General features: G+C 41.4%; 1 protein-coding gene across 3 annotated transcripts in view; it reads right to left on the bottom strand.

Moving 5' to 3' along the window:
* Positions 1-15,278, bottom strand: part of rttn (rotatin) — a 34,631-nt gene that overhangs the window by 13,598 nt on the left and 5,755 nt on the right. For all 3 annotated transcript variants that reach the window (XM_028569190.1, XM_028569191.1, XM_028569192.1), the window contains 22 exons: positions 14,777-14,967; positions 14,239-14,354; positions 13,168-13,335; positions 12,843-13,055; positions 12,517-12,629; positions 11,803-11,929; positions 11,334-11,459; positions 10,901-11,017; positions 10,214-10,353; positions 9,421-9,592; positions 9,234-9,333; positions 8,734-8,819; positions 8,007-8,124; positions 7,271-7,367; positions 7,105-7,170; positions 6,767-6,958; positions 5,323-5,565; positions 4,425-4,578; positions 2,428-2,594; positions 1,594-1,813; positions 463-591; positions 187-297 (listed from right to left, as the gene is read on the bottom strand). In XM_028569190.1, coding sequence (XP_028424991.1) covers positions 187-297; positions 463-591; positions 1,594-1,813; positions 2,428-2,594; positions 4,425-4,578; positions 5,323-5,565; positions 6,767-6,958; positions 7,105-7,170; positions 7,271-7,367; positions 8,007-8,124; positions 8,734-8,819; positions 9,234-9,333; positions 9,421-9,592; positions 10,214-10,353; positions 10,901-11,017; positions 11,334-11,459; positions 11,803-11,929; positions 12,517-12,629; positions 12,843-13,055; positions 13,168-13,335; positions 14,239-14,354; positions 14,777-14,967 — 3,166 coding nt within the window. The remainder of the gene's footprint in view (positions 1-186; positions 298-462; positions 592-1,593; positions 1,814-2,427; positions 2,595-4,424; positions 4,579-5,322; positions 5,566-6,766; positions 6,959-7,104; positions 7,171-7,270; positions 7,368-8,006; positions 8,125-8,733; positions 8,820-9,233; positions 9,334-9,420; positions 9,593-10,213; positions 10,354-10,900; positions 11,018-11,333; positions 11,460-11,802; positions 11,930-12,516; positions 12,630-12,842; positions 13,056-13,167; positions 13,336-14,238; positions 14,355-14,776; positions 14,968-15,278) is intronic.

The raw sequence follows: 15,278 nt of genomic DNA, 5'->3' as shown, positions 1-15,278 counted from the left end.
GGGTTTTATTTTGTCCCAAAAGTCAAGCATCTAGAAGCTTAATTTCATGACAGAAATAGTTTATGAAGTTTAGCTGAAGAATGAATAGTGAACAGCTAAATATTGAAGACTGGAGTGTCATATATAAAGTTTACATATGTTTAAATTATTATGAATTCATTCAAGAGAATGCGAATCTGTTCGTACCTCTTGGTCGCGGTCGACCCATAGTGGGATGAGCCAGGCCAAACCAAGCTGAGAGGCACTAGCCTCCTCAGCAGCTGCCTCATTCCCCAAAGACCACTGACCAATGAAGTCCTGATGCAGACAAAATAGAGAGAAAAACATTGTTATGGTTACATTCGAAAATGTTTTAATACTGTGATGTCTGGTGTCTGGCTCTGACTTTCAGTGCTTACATCTATTCACTGATTTCTTTCTAACCAGCGCCGTCACAGCAGTATAAACATGGCTGACACTTGCCTTGTCCTTGTTCTTGACCATCATCTCATGGGACAGGTGAAGCAAGCAGATGACAGCATTCTTGGTCACACCTTTCCCCATGAAAGACATGGAGTTGCCTCCCCACTCGACATAAAATGAGGAGATCACCTTTATAAAGGACACAGATCGTATTGGGGTTATTGAATTAAAGAGCACTGCAGTGTGTTTCATGGTTTCCCATCCATTCTCATCCTGCAAAGACATAGCTGACAGAACTGCACATTATTTGGAAAGGTACAGTAAGGGGCGTTATCCCGCTTTGCTCCCCGTTTCTGCCGAAGCAGACTGAACAAAAAGTATTCGTTTCTGAGTCAATTATTACTGTATGCTTGTCATGCAACTCACTGCATCCAAATGAAAGCTAAATACAGCTGAGACTAATTATTTTTGCTTTGATGTGCCATCAGGATGTGGGACTGCACTGAAGAGAAAGAAGCCCAAGGCCTGCTGAGCTTTAGGGCTCTGCAGTGCCAAGAGTATCAGGTGAGAGGTGGGTCCGAGGGCTGGGAAGACACAGGGTTAAAGTGTTCGCCATCTAAATGTTATCAGTGAGATCAAAGTAGCCACCAGAGATCTCGACTAAATAGAAAATTAACCTTCAAACTTCATGCAATCTTAATTCATGTCCATGAAAGCTGCCCGTTAAAACAAACCAAATGAACAAGCACAGGTATTGTGCAAACAGGATGGTCTATTCCACAGGGGTCTTCATCCCCAATCAAAAATAAAAGTTAGGACACCTCTGTGCAGAGGACTGCTGCGCAAAGGTGGTCTACACTGTGTTACACTATTGTTTTATGGACTGTTGAACAACTGAACAGATGGAAAAGGCAAGGTTGATTAATCTCATCAGCATTTTCACAGTGTGGCATATCAAATCATGAGATTTTTTACCTATTGCAATTCATGTCCCGTAACCATGTTTTGCTTCATTTTAATTAATTCCTCAGAAAGTACTGTGCCTTTCATTTATTCATTTCTGTAGGCCGTCTCATCTCGGATGAGAGGGTAGGAGGCTTGCGTATGCCCATACAACCCATGAACATTTGCCCACGTACTATGAAGACACAGAACTTCACACATGCCACATACAAACACTGGCACACGCACCTCTAATAGGCCACTGAGATACTTGGAGCAGAGCAAGATGGGTTCCAGGTCAGAGCAGTGGGAGCTCCAGCCAGGCTGGGCAGTCAGGCTGACCATGCCTTGCAGTGTCCTCTCCAGGCTAGGAAGGCCATAGAAACGCGGGGCGTCGGACACCCGCAGGCTCTGAAGCAAACGGACTGCCAGCTGGCTTTTGAATGGGCCTGCTAATGCCAGACATAGCCTGGACAGACAGGAAAGGACAGAGTGTGAAAAAGCGATACACAAGCAAGCAAACCAGACAGGAGGGTAGACAAGCGGCAGGAACGAGAGGGAAAAAGACAAGATAACATTAACAATAAGCTTTCCAATTCTTTTTCATAAGCCTGTGGCTTTTTAAATGTTTTGGTTTTCATTTTAATTTTCTAAATGACTAAGCTATTTGGATTTAAATCACAAATTAACTGAAATAAGCACTTCCCTTACAACGGAGGAACACTTCACTATCTTTTTTCCTCCTGATGATACTAATACATTGTCAAACATAGCATTACATAAGCGCACTCACCTTTCCCATACAGTGTACAGAGCTATAATTATTAATACTCTGCATCAATATACTGCATACGTGTAGTTAATGCAGAATTGAGTACTTTACTTTTTGTTAGGTAGATGAAACCAAAATCCCATTCTAGTATTACAATGACATTATCTTTCATTATTCTAAAACAACTTATGATAAAATACTTTAAAACAATATTAAAATTGCAAGAAAAGACACTAAGACCTAAAAATAAAGGGCTGTGTCTTGTGACTTCCCAGTGGAGTGACACACTTTTTTGGGTGAAATCACCTTACCTGTCAGTGGTTTGAGCAAGTCGGAGGAGTAAGATGTTAAAGAAGTGAGTGAGTTCTTTCTGCAGTCTCCGGCTGACACGGTTCTTCAATTCCTCTGGCTCCCCAGGGCTCGGAGTTGAGGTCTGAGTCTCCACACCAAGCAGCAAATTAAGAAGCGATGGGGTCTCCTGGATGATTGATAGAAGGTTTGTTTCTTGATTTGTTTTGTTTACAGTACATTATGTATATATTATTTTGGATTCATCAAATTATTTTTTAGGGCTTTTTCGGCCTTTATTGAATAAGACAGCTGAAGACAGGAAAGGGGAGAGAGAGAGAGAGAGAGAGAGAGAGAGAGAGAGAGAGAGAGAGAGAGAGAGAGAGAGAGAGACAAATTTAACCCGGGCTGCTGCGGCAAGGAGTAAGCCCAAGTACATGTGGCACACACTCAACCGGTTGTGCTACAAGGGCGCCCGGGATTTATCCCATTTTAAATGTGCTAATGCTTCTTCTTCTTTTACTTCATTTTCCTTTAAATGTTTTGGCAACTCTTCTCCAGTTCTTTGTATGCCTTCTTGTACTCTGTAAACTGCATACATACAGTATACATCTTAAATGCACATCCCTTTGTTCAGGGGGATTATTATTACTATTAACTTAGATTAGTATTAATAGTCAAATCTAATTTAACTGCCATCCTTTTCAAATTCACACACACTGACCCATGGAGGGAAGATATAGAGAAGGCTGACAGGTGTTTTTGAGCAAGCACCTCCTTTTTAATACCACCCACCATTTCCCTACAAAACTCTGATCTAGAAAATCAAACACGCAGAATTTCTTGTTGAGCGGTGCACACGGATCGCATAGTTAATATAAGTGTAGGGAGCAACAGATGTTGCTGAAACAGCTCAGTAATTACAGAAAAGTCGGAGCAGAGCAGAGCTGCTCACCCCTACCAGGCATTCAATCTGAGTCTGCTTTAGCTGCCAGGGGAGGGCTTATTGTTTACACACACATTAATGAGAATGCCAAGGTGAGACTGATTAAATCCTAAAAGTAGCTCTCCCTGCTAAAATAGTGTGGTGATTCTTCTCCTCAGGCAAACATATGAATCCAACTTTGTTTTAAGAGCTCAGAAAGTAATCTCTGCCGCAGGTCTGAGGTGGTACGCTGTGATACTATTTTTCTGTCGTTATGAGAGAGTAATATGGTTCGCTTCTCTGACGGCGTGTGATTTATTCAGGCTTTGATTACAGGTATATAACCCTCTGTGTTGCAGAGGAGAGAGTTTAACCAGATTACTAGCTAACAGAGATGCACACACAATTATTTTATAAGCACATACACAAGCTACAGTACAGTAGTACACATTAATAAGATTAAATAGCATATTTTATCTATACCACAACCGCACTGTAATGTTTACCGATTCAGAAGTCTCAACTATTCCTTTCAGCCAAAACCTAAAAAAGAAAAATACAGGACCACTGTCGTTAGGGCTGCACAATATGAGGAAAATATGCGATCGCGATTTTTTTGACTGATATTGCGATTGCGATATGATTCACAATATTGGAGGAAATGATCATTTTTAGATCATTATTCTCATTTTCATTGAAAAATATTAAAATATTTTTTAAATGATTATGGTGTGATTTATGTGAGAATCTAGCCTGGATGCCAGCCGAACTTAGCCCCGCCCACAACATTCGAGGGCGGCAAGTTCACATTCTGACTAGAATCTGAGTATGACCACGTCAGGCTAGGGAGAATCTATACCAAACAAAGATTTTTTCATTAGTCTGTAGGATATGATGTGTAGGATGGCACTACAATACCTAATTCAGAATGGTTTGACACATATTTTGCCTTCAACAAATATTGCGCCCCCCCCTGCGATTTGGATATTGCACTGGTCCCTATTGCGATTTTGATAAAATTGTGATTAATTGTGCAGCCCTAATTGTCTTGAGGTTTTTCTTTCCTGCTTCACCAGAAAGGGTAATTATTTGTACCTGGTTGAGAAGTAGCTCCAGTATCCAGCGCAGGTCCTTGTCCTCTGGGTCAGATGCAGTCTCAGTGTGCAGTTTGAAGTAGGCATTCAAAAATGCAACAATTCCCACTAGCAACTTCTCATCCTCAACACAGGCTGGACGCACCTGGAGAAACCTGCAGGGACGAAGACGCAGTCACCATGACAACAAGAGGAAGAGAGCATGGTTAAAAGGAAAATACTCAGTAATAACTTACTTTTCATAACTTGTCTAATATACTGACCACTAAAGAGGCTAAATCAGAATCAGAAACATGTTCTATTTACTCTCTTTTTCTTCTTTGTCTCTTTAATTCTTAAAACGTTATTGTACAGTGGAAATGAATTGCTCAAACCAATGACAACTGCAAGAAACTTGCTGCTACCTAGCTTTTTGGCAGAGGGGTGGTGACAAACTGATGGAATCAACTGAAATCAAACTTTGGTGGAGACTCCTCTTGTTTTCTTCATTAATACTGATGCATTACATTTTAATCATTTTATTCTTTTAAAGTTTCGCTTTGGTATTAGAGTAGTTAGAGGAAGAAAGATATAAGTTTGTCATACTTTCTCAGGAAAGCTTAAATACTCAAATCAAGCACTTTAACCAGAAAAGGCTTTTAACACTAATTAATTCAAGTCAATTCTTCAAAAGAAGACTAAAAGATCAAAGCCACAATGAGCTCACTGAGCCATGGAAAAACATTTGGTTCACAGCAAGTAATGTTTCTTTCGACAGCAGCAGTAATAATAATGGCATACTGTTGGGGAATGTCATAAAATCCTCCCATCTTTTTGCTTAATTAATAAACCTTAACAAGACATATTAGCATGTCGACCTAAAGTACATGAATGTTAAATGGAGTTTGTATGCAGTGTACCTGGTCACTGCTGCCTGCCAACTGAGGGAGTGAAGGGTGCCTCTGCACCTGTCGGTGGGGATGTGAGGAAGGGCCAGTCGCTCAATCAGTAAATAGAGGCTGAGTCTGCAGAGGGCAGAGGTTACAGAGCTGTGTCCTGCTGCCGTGACGATGGCCTTGATGCAGTCCTGCAGCGCCGTGGGAAGGTGCACCGCCTGTAGCGACAGAACCTGTGCTTCTGACAGCTTTAAGTTGGGAGGAAATCTGTGGGGAGCAAAATGTAAATGCTTCAAAATACATAAATTTAAAATCGGACTACATGGCTATTGATGTGCTGAAAAGTGTGTTGCATAAGTAGCATCCTCAGAGGCATACTAATGACTGCATTTACAAACATATTTGATCACCAATCTGGAGGGATGAGACATTTATGAGTCACCCAAAGAGAGATGTTTTCTGAGAATTACTTGTAACTGAATCAAGCAGAGGCAGGCATCATACCAGCTACAATCAACAAGCAATACTCCCTAAAACTGTCAAAATAACATCAAAACAATAGGAAAAACTGCGTAATAAGACACAAAAATATCACCGGAGATAAGGACTTGCACAGAGTTGTACTTTACACAACAAGGAAGATACCTCTCAATAATCACTGACTGACTCCATCTCAAACAAACTACCAATCTTAGCACTGTATGAAACTTAGTGGAATGATCTAGGGCTGCCACCTCTTAGTCGATTAGTCGACTAATCGGTTGTTTTGGTCTTAGTCGACTAAGATTTCTTTAGTCAATTAGTCATTTTTTATGCTTATTCATGCTTAATTACTCATTTCCAAGACACTTCTGAGCACATTTCTGGTAAACACAAGATTTAAAGTGGTGCTTTTGCAGGATTAATTGTGGAGAAACTCAGTTTTACAGATGGTTAATTAACTACATTTATATTGTGCTTTTCTAGTCTTAACCACCTCTCAAAGTGCACAGCTCTGTCAATTAAATCAACTAATCGGTTAGTCGACTAAATCCTATAAGTGTTAGTCGACTAAGAATTTCTTTAGTCGAGGACAGCCCTAGAATGATCCATCTATGGTGTGCTTTAAAACATCTTTGCTGTAATCAAGCTGGTTAAAACTGTACAAGAAGCATTCTCATCTTTTTGAATTAGATCACATTACAAGTAAATGAAATATGAGATGCTAAGCCTCTAAAACAATTTTTTTACTACAATTCTCCACTAGACAAAACTTTGTATAAGAGTGATGTGTTGCAGGATTTTTCTTTAATTAAAATATCCTGCTATGGAATGATTGTTCTGTTCAGTTTCTCCAACAAATAGTTACCCTATAGTCTACTGAGAAGGACAACTTACGTGCTCTTGATACAGAAACAAACCTTTGTATCCAATCATTTTCTCCTTATATTTTTTTAACACAACAAATAAGAACCATTTAGGTCCTTACTCAGTAGCATGGGTAGATGTGCCATGCAGCTCTTCAAGGAGGTTGTCTATCCCAGAATACCATGCAGTGTTCCAGGCTACCTGCAGGGCTTGGCAGGCGGGTGCCAGGGTCAGGAGGTCCAAGGAGGGGGGCAGGACGCAGCAGTATGGGCTGACAGCGTGATGAGTCGCTGCCTGGAATGGGATGTTGTACCTGGCAGAAAATTTGGGTGAAGAGCAAAACAGTTGTTTGTATGGGTTGTGAAGTGCTGTTGATGAGAGGAAGGGACCTTTAAAAGAAGCCACGACCCAAGTAAGAATGTTAACTATTGATCTTGGCAACTTTACGGCTCAGTTTACCTGCGTATCACTGACAGTGGTAGGGAAAACGGTGCGAGGGTCACCTCTGTGTTGGATTTGTCCGACCTGATATGGCAAAAAACAGGTAGTACAACAAAATATTGAATGGATGCACATTTTATTTTAGAGACGTGGAAAGCTCAAAGAGAGAAAAAAATAAACTCACCATATTTCAATGGTGGCAATCTCATCAAATAGCAGTAAACTCATCAGGACAGCAATCTCATTTCCATTGCCTTTGTTCTCCTTTAATATCAAGGATGCTATAATGATGACACAACATAGGCAATTTACATAACAACCACACCCTAAACTTTATCACTCGACCTCATGAATAAATTTATGTACTAAAATTTGATATTCCATTAGTGACAAACACTTAAAGACTCATTTCAAAATTGAAGTCTGGAAACCCCCCAAATGAGACTGCCACCCCACATCAGGCGTTGCTGACATTACGATAACTCTGAAATTTGGCGTCTGACGTTTTTGACGCAACACCTGAGTGCTTTAAACTGAGTTGTACAAACATCACATTTGTAATGTATAAAAACTGGGCACATATTTTTGCATAAAAAAACAAACATTTGTGTCTAAATCAGACAATAACAATCTACAAATGTACAGGTTGTCAAACTCAAAGTTATATAATTATAATTTATATTAAATTAATTCTCCTAATTCCAAAGGATGATAATTTAGCGATAAATTATGCCAAGATGAGCTTCATGGCAACAAGTTGCATCATACTAATATGCCACTTACTGCAGTGTGACAACATGGTTGAAAGCTATGCATCAATGGATGACTTGTCATCTTCTTCTTTTTTTTGAGAATGTGCACCCAGGCTACACAACATAACGTGCATAGCTGTTACTTAATGAGTTGTCTTGTGAATGTACCCCTGAGCAGTGTGAGGAGCAGAAGGTTGCGATGTGCCAGACTGTGCCTCAGAGATGGATCAGCATACACCAGCTTCCTCAGGATACACACACAAGGCTCCAGCAGGCAATCTAAGCTCTGGGGAGAACAGCAACATGGCACTCAGTGTTTAATTGCAGGGAAAATGCAAACAAACACAAATATTATTTCTGTCTCCTCCTGCTCTCTGTCTCTCACATACAAATGCACAGGGTCTCCTTCCTGTCTCTTCACATCAGCTAAACCCAAATTCTGAGATTGCTCAGGTTGCAGGCAATGGAGGCTTGGGACAAATACAACCTGCAGGCATCCCTCTTACACACACTTGTTAGTTGAGACAAATCATTTTCTGTGGCCCTGTTCCTTCACCTCCATGTAGCCAGACATGCTGGACGATTATCCCTGTTAGCGGCTTCTGATTCAAGTATGATCAGCAGACTGCAGTAACTAGAGGGCAAAAATCACTGCTTACCAGGGCCTGTCTGACAGTATTAATACAGGCCATTTCATCCTTCTATCATGCACGCATCAGTGGGTTTCCTCCACACAGGCTGGCAACGCATGTACTCACATATAAACAAGGACATGTACCAGATGGGAGCGCATGGAACTGCATTTATGAGATACAGGGTTTGTTTAAGTTGGCTTCAACAGCAATTCGTTCGGTACACATCCATTTATCACTTCGCCAAAGCAGGTCTGTTTTACCTTGTTGCCGTTTACACTCCCCATAATGAAAGAAATGACTTTGTCTGTTATTCCAAGAATCTTCAGCACTGGGTGCATTGTTGTGTCTGCAGGGAAGTAAGAGAACTATTTAATATACTGACAAAAGAACATTTGCATAATCATAAACTATTTGCTTTTTCCTGCTTGTCTAAAACATATGGTGGTAGGAGGGCACACACTACACTGCACGTAGTTTTTTCCCCCACAAGGAAAGAGCTCTCACTTATCACAAACTTTGAAAGTTGTTTATTTCTTTTTATTATATTTTTTTTATAAAATATGACTTTACATGAGCACTCTGCTCTGAAAGCCATTAGCCATTAGAGAGAAACACACAGAGGTAGACTTAAAGGGTTGTTTGAAAATATTAGCCTGCCAGAGCCAAGAGATTTAGCATGGAAATGCATTAAAACAATACAATAGAGAAGTTTATAAGAAATACTGTATATTAAAGTTAGTATATTTTACAGACCGCTCACCTTGTAGCACTACAGACAGCTGCTCTGCAGCCGATCTTCTCAGTGAGATGTCGACAGTGTCTGAGGACAGGATACAAAACAGCTTCTCCACCGACTCCACCTAGCCACCATTAAACACATTAAGTAGGCAGCTACATCTCCCTGTCTATCTAAGTGTGTTGTTCTTTCTCTGTATGTGGATTTCTACCTTAAGGACAGACTGGTTTCTGGTGTCCAGCGTGATGTCCAAAGGGTTTCTGAGGCAGAAGAGACTGGGGATGGAGGAGATCAGTGGTTGATCCAGGTCTGGTCTGGCTGTGTCAGCAACATTATCGCTGGTTAAGTGGGGCAGGATTTGTTGCACTGCTGCTATTCTCACACTGTAAACAATGAGCAGAATGTATGCAAAACTTAATTCAAAATCCCACTATTTAAAACACAGATTAAAAACTACATGAAAACAGCTCTATTCAGGTGGCAACACAAACCTTTCAGTCTGCATTAGAGTACTAATACAGGGTTTAAATGTTACCTGCCTTTTAAGTTTTTTTTTTTTTACACGACATATCCTGGTGATTGGTTGTCAAAAAACGGCTGGCAGGGCAAACAAATCTATTAGCTGTTGCCAAAATTTACCAGGGCTCGTCTCCAGTGTCTAGTGTTCATTTCCATCTTTATCAATATTCATAGGCTGGGACTGGATGGCTGTTTTACAGTGGCCTCACACAGAACACTTAGATGACTTGATGAGAACATCAGCTGACAGCAACAGATAGTGGTAATATGTCTGTCACATTATGTGTCGGAAAATAGAATATTTAGGCTCTCAGGAGTTTCTCTGCTTTAACATCCAATTAATCAAACAACTTTGCACACGCAAAGACACAGAAGAAACATACCATCACAGACATACACAGGTGCACATCTGGGCAGGCACATAACAACCAAACAAACAGAGTTCCACAAACATTGACAAAAGAAAGACCCAGACACAGACTCACGTGGGTTGTTTAGTAAAAAGGAGTCGGAGCGCTGCTTTTAGCTGGGCTGTGCTTGGAAACACGCTGTCTCTTGCCACGTCCGACATGTCACTTATCAGCAGGACACAGTTTCCCAGTGACTCTTCGGTGCCGGCGTAACCCTGCCACACACACAGAAGCATACACAATTCTCAGACTGCCTTGGCAGACAATGGAGCGAACAATGGGGAATTCCTGCTGAGCAGCACAACAGTAAATAAAATATGCATCGCTTTGATTATGGGTGGTTTCATTTCGTCTCTTGTTGACATGGCGGGCCCATCTCTGAACGGCCTCCTTGAATTAAATCACACTTGACAGCCTAGTCAAAATCTCATGTATATTCATGAAGAATTTCCAGGCTTTCTGTTGCCTGAAACTGAACAATTAATAAAAGCTTGTTTTTTCCCACCAAAAAAGGAAACAATATAACACAGAATATGTAAATGAGGGAATGACTACATTTTTCTCACTGGCAGCGCAATATGCAGTCTTTGTTGTCCGAAAGCGATTAAATTGAACTTTTGATCATAGCTGTGTTGATTGTGGAGAACATACACACCATTTCCCCACACTCCATAAATATAATGTAATATTGTTTCAAACACGATGCCGCTTTATGAGCTCTGCAGTACAAACACAATACAGCCTCTACAGAGAGCACACCACCTGTAATATGGGCATGACGGGGTAAAGTGCTTCATTGAATCTGTCCCAGGTTGATGCTGTCATCATCAATCGTCCTTTGAGCAGGAATAGCAGGATATCCTTGGCTGCAACGTTCACCTATAGATCACAGGTAAACTGCTGAATTCACAAAGGCGCTGCTGACAAAACATTTACTACCAAGTGCTGTAAGTGACAGACCTTTAAACGTCTAAATTACATGGCACCGCTGAACCCTGACAGTTTAGCATGACTTTTGAGTAATGTACAAGAACTTTAAAAACACACGTGAATCCCTGTACCTGTCTTTGATTACGTTTATTCCTTTTTAACTCTGACCTAGACTAACACGTTAAAGAAGTGGCCAGAATGACCTTCCTCCGTAGGTCAAATGCTTCTATAAAAATACAGGAAGTACACGCACACGTTTGCCTACCTTCTCAGCAGAATCCTGAAGTCCAAAAGCACTTATTTCATAGAGCACCCTGTGGTGGATAAGGAAGTTGACTCCACCGCACGCTGCTGGCTCCTGTCGTGACACATTCTGGATGCCAAGGCAGTCCTAGGGGTGTATGTAATCATACCAAAGCACCATCATAAATTATCGCTACGCTCTCACTTGCGCTCGCATGCAGGAGTTCCAATTCACTTTAAATGAAGCCATGTAGTCTAGACGATGGTTAGTAAAATGAAGAGTCTGATTTCAAATGTCAAGCTTTTTTCTTTTTCTTTTTAATAGCACGCTGTCAATGATCTGTGATTAATCCATCTTCATCCTACTTATTTCCATATGGGTGCACCACCAAACAGACCCACATTGTGGCTTTAGTAGCCATAATTTAAGCCATGAACCTGCACACCCTCATTTCAACACTGACTGTCTATATAAGATGGCTTGCTCTGACCTTGACCAGGTTTAAAGTGCATTTGTATGTTTCCGTCTTGACAGGCGGTGAAGGATGGGACAGCAGCTTGAGGAGAAGTTTCTGGCTCTCTGTCTGGAGGAGGGGACTGGGCTGATCAAACTTCCACCTAGTGATGGACAAGCAAAATAATTTATACTAGCATAGAAATACAAAATATATAAATGCAGTGGCTGACTTTTAGGGCTGGGACGATATCCTTTTGTCCCAATTCGATTCTTTCACGATACACGGGTGCAGATTGGATTTATACTGCGATTTTCATTTATTGCAATCCTAGTAGTATTGTGATTCGATAGTATTGAGATTTTCTTTTCCTTCTTTAAATAAACAAAAGTTGAAAAATACACTTCTCCAGAGATAATATATCATGAGACATTTCTAAAAACTAATTATTTTCTAAAAAGAATGCACATCACATGTCAGTCAGTCTGACATTTATTTCATTTGTAAAGAAGAACATAATAATGTATTTTCAGCATTTTCTGCTTTTGGTCTGTTTAGCTCGAAACGGATATGATGTTGGCCGTACCGTATAAACAGAAAATATTTAGGTGCATCATTGGTAAAATTAAAAAATTAAAAATACAATTTTATAAATCGTCGCAAAAAACATCGCGACACATAATGATTTCTGTTTTTTTTCCTCCCATTTCTGACCCCTACGGACTTCACATTGCAAGATTTTTAACGTACAGGTAAGAGCAGATGTGAACACATTCCTTGATGATGGGTAAGTGCTGGTGAAATGGGAGGCCGTCTATGGCTTGGTCTGCCAGCTCCAGCAACTCCAACCAGTTCTTCTCTCCCTTGATGCAGAAATAAATCAATGAATGAAGACAAAAACTTTAATATGAGTGACAGGCTAAAAAGGTTTTGCTATAGCCTGTATCAGAGTGGTTTTTAATTGAGATTAGGAAATGTGGGTTGCATATATGTATGTAAAAGATGCCTTCTCTCTGTAGATTGCAGAGCTACTTTTGCTATTTGCTAACTGTTATTATATGACATGCAGCTCATACCTCAGCTTGGGTTTCCTTGAGGAAGTTGCAAGTAGATTCCATCCAGAGGGCAGCGCGGGTCACCCTCCTGTAGAGATCGTGGTTGTCTGAGTTCACCTGCTCCAAGTAGGCCACCGCTGTCTCTTGCATGCTGGGTAATGAACTTCCCAATAACGTGTCCAAGCACAGGTGGAAAATAGCTGTTGCTGTGTTCTCCGGGAGATTGTCACTAGCCTGCGTGAGGTCAAGAAGCCTTCATTTTCTACTATTTTTGAAATAAAAGTAAAGTAATTACAGAAAAAAACATCAAAATAGTATTGAGATTTGGTCACATTAGCACACACACCTTCTCAGGAGGGAGGATGGTCTGCAGGAGTTTAATGGTGAATATAGCAGTGCCTGTGTAGGCCATTCTGTGATGAACCTGACAGCTGTGGGGAGTGTCTGCTGAATAGCTCTGATGGTAGTTCAGGATATCCCCCAGTAGTTCCATGCATACTTGCAGCTTTGCCTTCTAAAAACACACACAGAGACAGAAATGTGGAAAAAGCACACTGCAGAAACACAGCAACAGACGTACATGCGCTCACATCACGTGCATGTTCGCACACACCAACACACACCTAGTGGCTGGGGGCCAAGAGAAAAATTGCTCGTTCCAGGAGTTAGGATTTGAATGTAATCAGATTTCAGGGTTATTTCGGGACGAGATACAGATCCACCCTATCTCGGTATGAATAAATTGGAACAATCTATTCTCAGCCACTTTGTTCTCGGGAGGAGAAATTGAACAATAGAAGAATTGAACCAGCAGGGGGCAGTAGATGCCCTGTGCATTGCTGTGGCTGGCATGAACAGTTCGGCCCCATTACCCATAGGAAAAGACCATAGGTCTGGCACACGAAAGCTGCTCTCCACATGAAGATGACAAAACAGTTCTCAGGCTGCAAGGCTCTGGGCATGTATTAAACAACAGAGGGCCATAGGGGCCTGGGCTTGACAAGTGTATAAGTCCTCCTGCATAGAAACATGCTGTTTAAACAGTCAGGGAGGATAACAAATGACTCTGCATAGTAAAAAAAAAACACACACCAGTTTATTACAATCCATTGTGTGGACTTTATACACAAAGTAAATGGAGACAGAGAATTTACTAACTTAACTATTCTGTACTTGGATAAACCCAGGGGTACAGGTGAGATTTGCATGTGTGTGTGAGAAGCTCTTTGTAACCAAAAGAAAGCCTTTGCAACCTTATATAATTCATTCAGCTCAATCACATGCCTACAGTTCTCCTTGACAGTTAACTACGGTATGCCTGTGGTAAATTGTCTGGTGGCCAACACAGTTCTCCCTCTCAGTGAAGTGTATCCATTCATCTACATAAGAAGCTGTCATGAGTTGTGTTTTGACTTGCCAGCTCCATCCCCACCAGGCTGCGATCGTCCCAGACCAGCTCACAAACACTGTCCCCGAGCAGGAGGACGGCGTCGCACAGCAGCTCCAGAACACGATGGAACACATGCAAACCCTCTGAGAAAGAAGAGAGGAGGAGAGAAACTGAGTGAGAGACTAGATCAAATAATGACAGAATACAATCAATATAATGAAACAGCTGAGGGGATTATGTGCAATCAATGACCTTTACTCAAGCAAAAAACAGACAGACAGTTGTAACTGATTTATCTAATTTACAAAAACTGTTCCCCGCTTTACCTAAAAGACAACAATGGCTGGGCGCCTGGGTGGCTCACCTGGTGGAGCGGGCACCCAATGTGCAGAGGCTCGGTCCTCGATGCAGCGGCTCAGGGTTTGGGTCCGACCTGCGGCCGCCTGCTGCATGTCTCTCCCCCCCTCTCTCCCCCCTTTTCCTGTCTACAGCTGTCCTGTCTATTTAAGGCTAAAATGCCCCAAAAAATATCTTTTAAAAAAAAAATGACAACAATGGCTCCTACCTGTTTTAAGCAGTGGTATGGCATGTTCCATGATGGCAACAGTGAACTGAGCCAAAGTGAGCTGCTGAAACTGTAGCTCCAAGACATCTTCTACACCCAAGTCAGGAAGCTCCAGGTTGGCCACATCTGCAGGGGACTGGGGCGTCTGCCCGGGGGCCTGGACTGCTGCTCGCCCTCTGTGCGAGCTGCCACTGGATTAATCAAAGACAACTGTAAATTCATGATCTGTACTTGGACCCCTCAAATACAAGGAGTGACGTATGAGCTGTATAGGGATGGATCATAAAAACTGCCATTACAGGAATCTGAGCACTGTAGACCAGCCGCTAGAGGGCTCCTGGTGTTATTTATATTTAAAAAGAATAACACAATCCTCCACAGTCTGTCTCAGTTTGTTTTATCTTAGTGTGGGGGTTGCTGGTGTCACCAGCAATTTTGTCATTATCAAAGCCACAAAAACATCCTACTGTGCACAAATTTCTAAAAAGTATAAGACACTCTT

This window comes from Perca flavescens, chromosome 22 (assembly GCF_004354835.1).
Source record: "Perca flavescens isolate YP-PL-M2 chromosome 22, PFLA_1.0, whole genome shotgun sequence".
Lineage (NCBI taxonomy): Eukaryota > Metazoa > Chordata > Actinopteri > Perciformes > Percidae > Perca > Perca flavescens.
The sequence above is the reverse complement of the archived record's forward strand: the minus strand, read 5'-3'. Positions and strand labels throughout refer to the sequence as shown.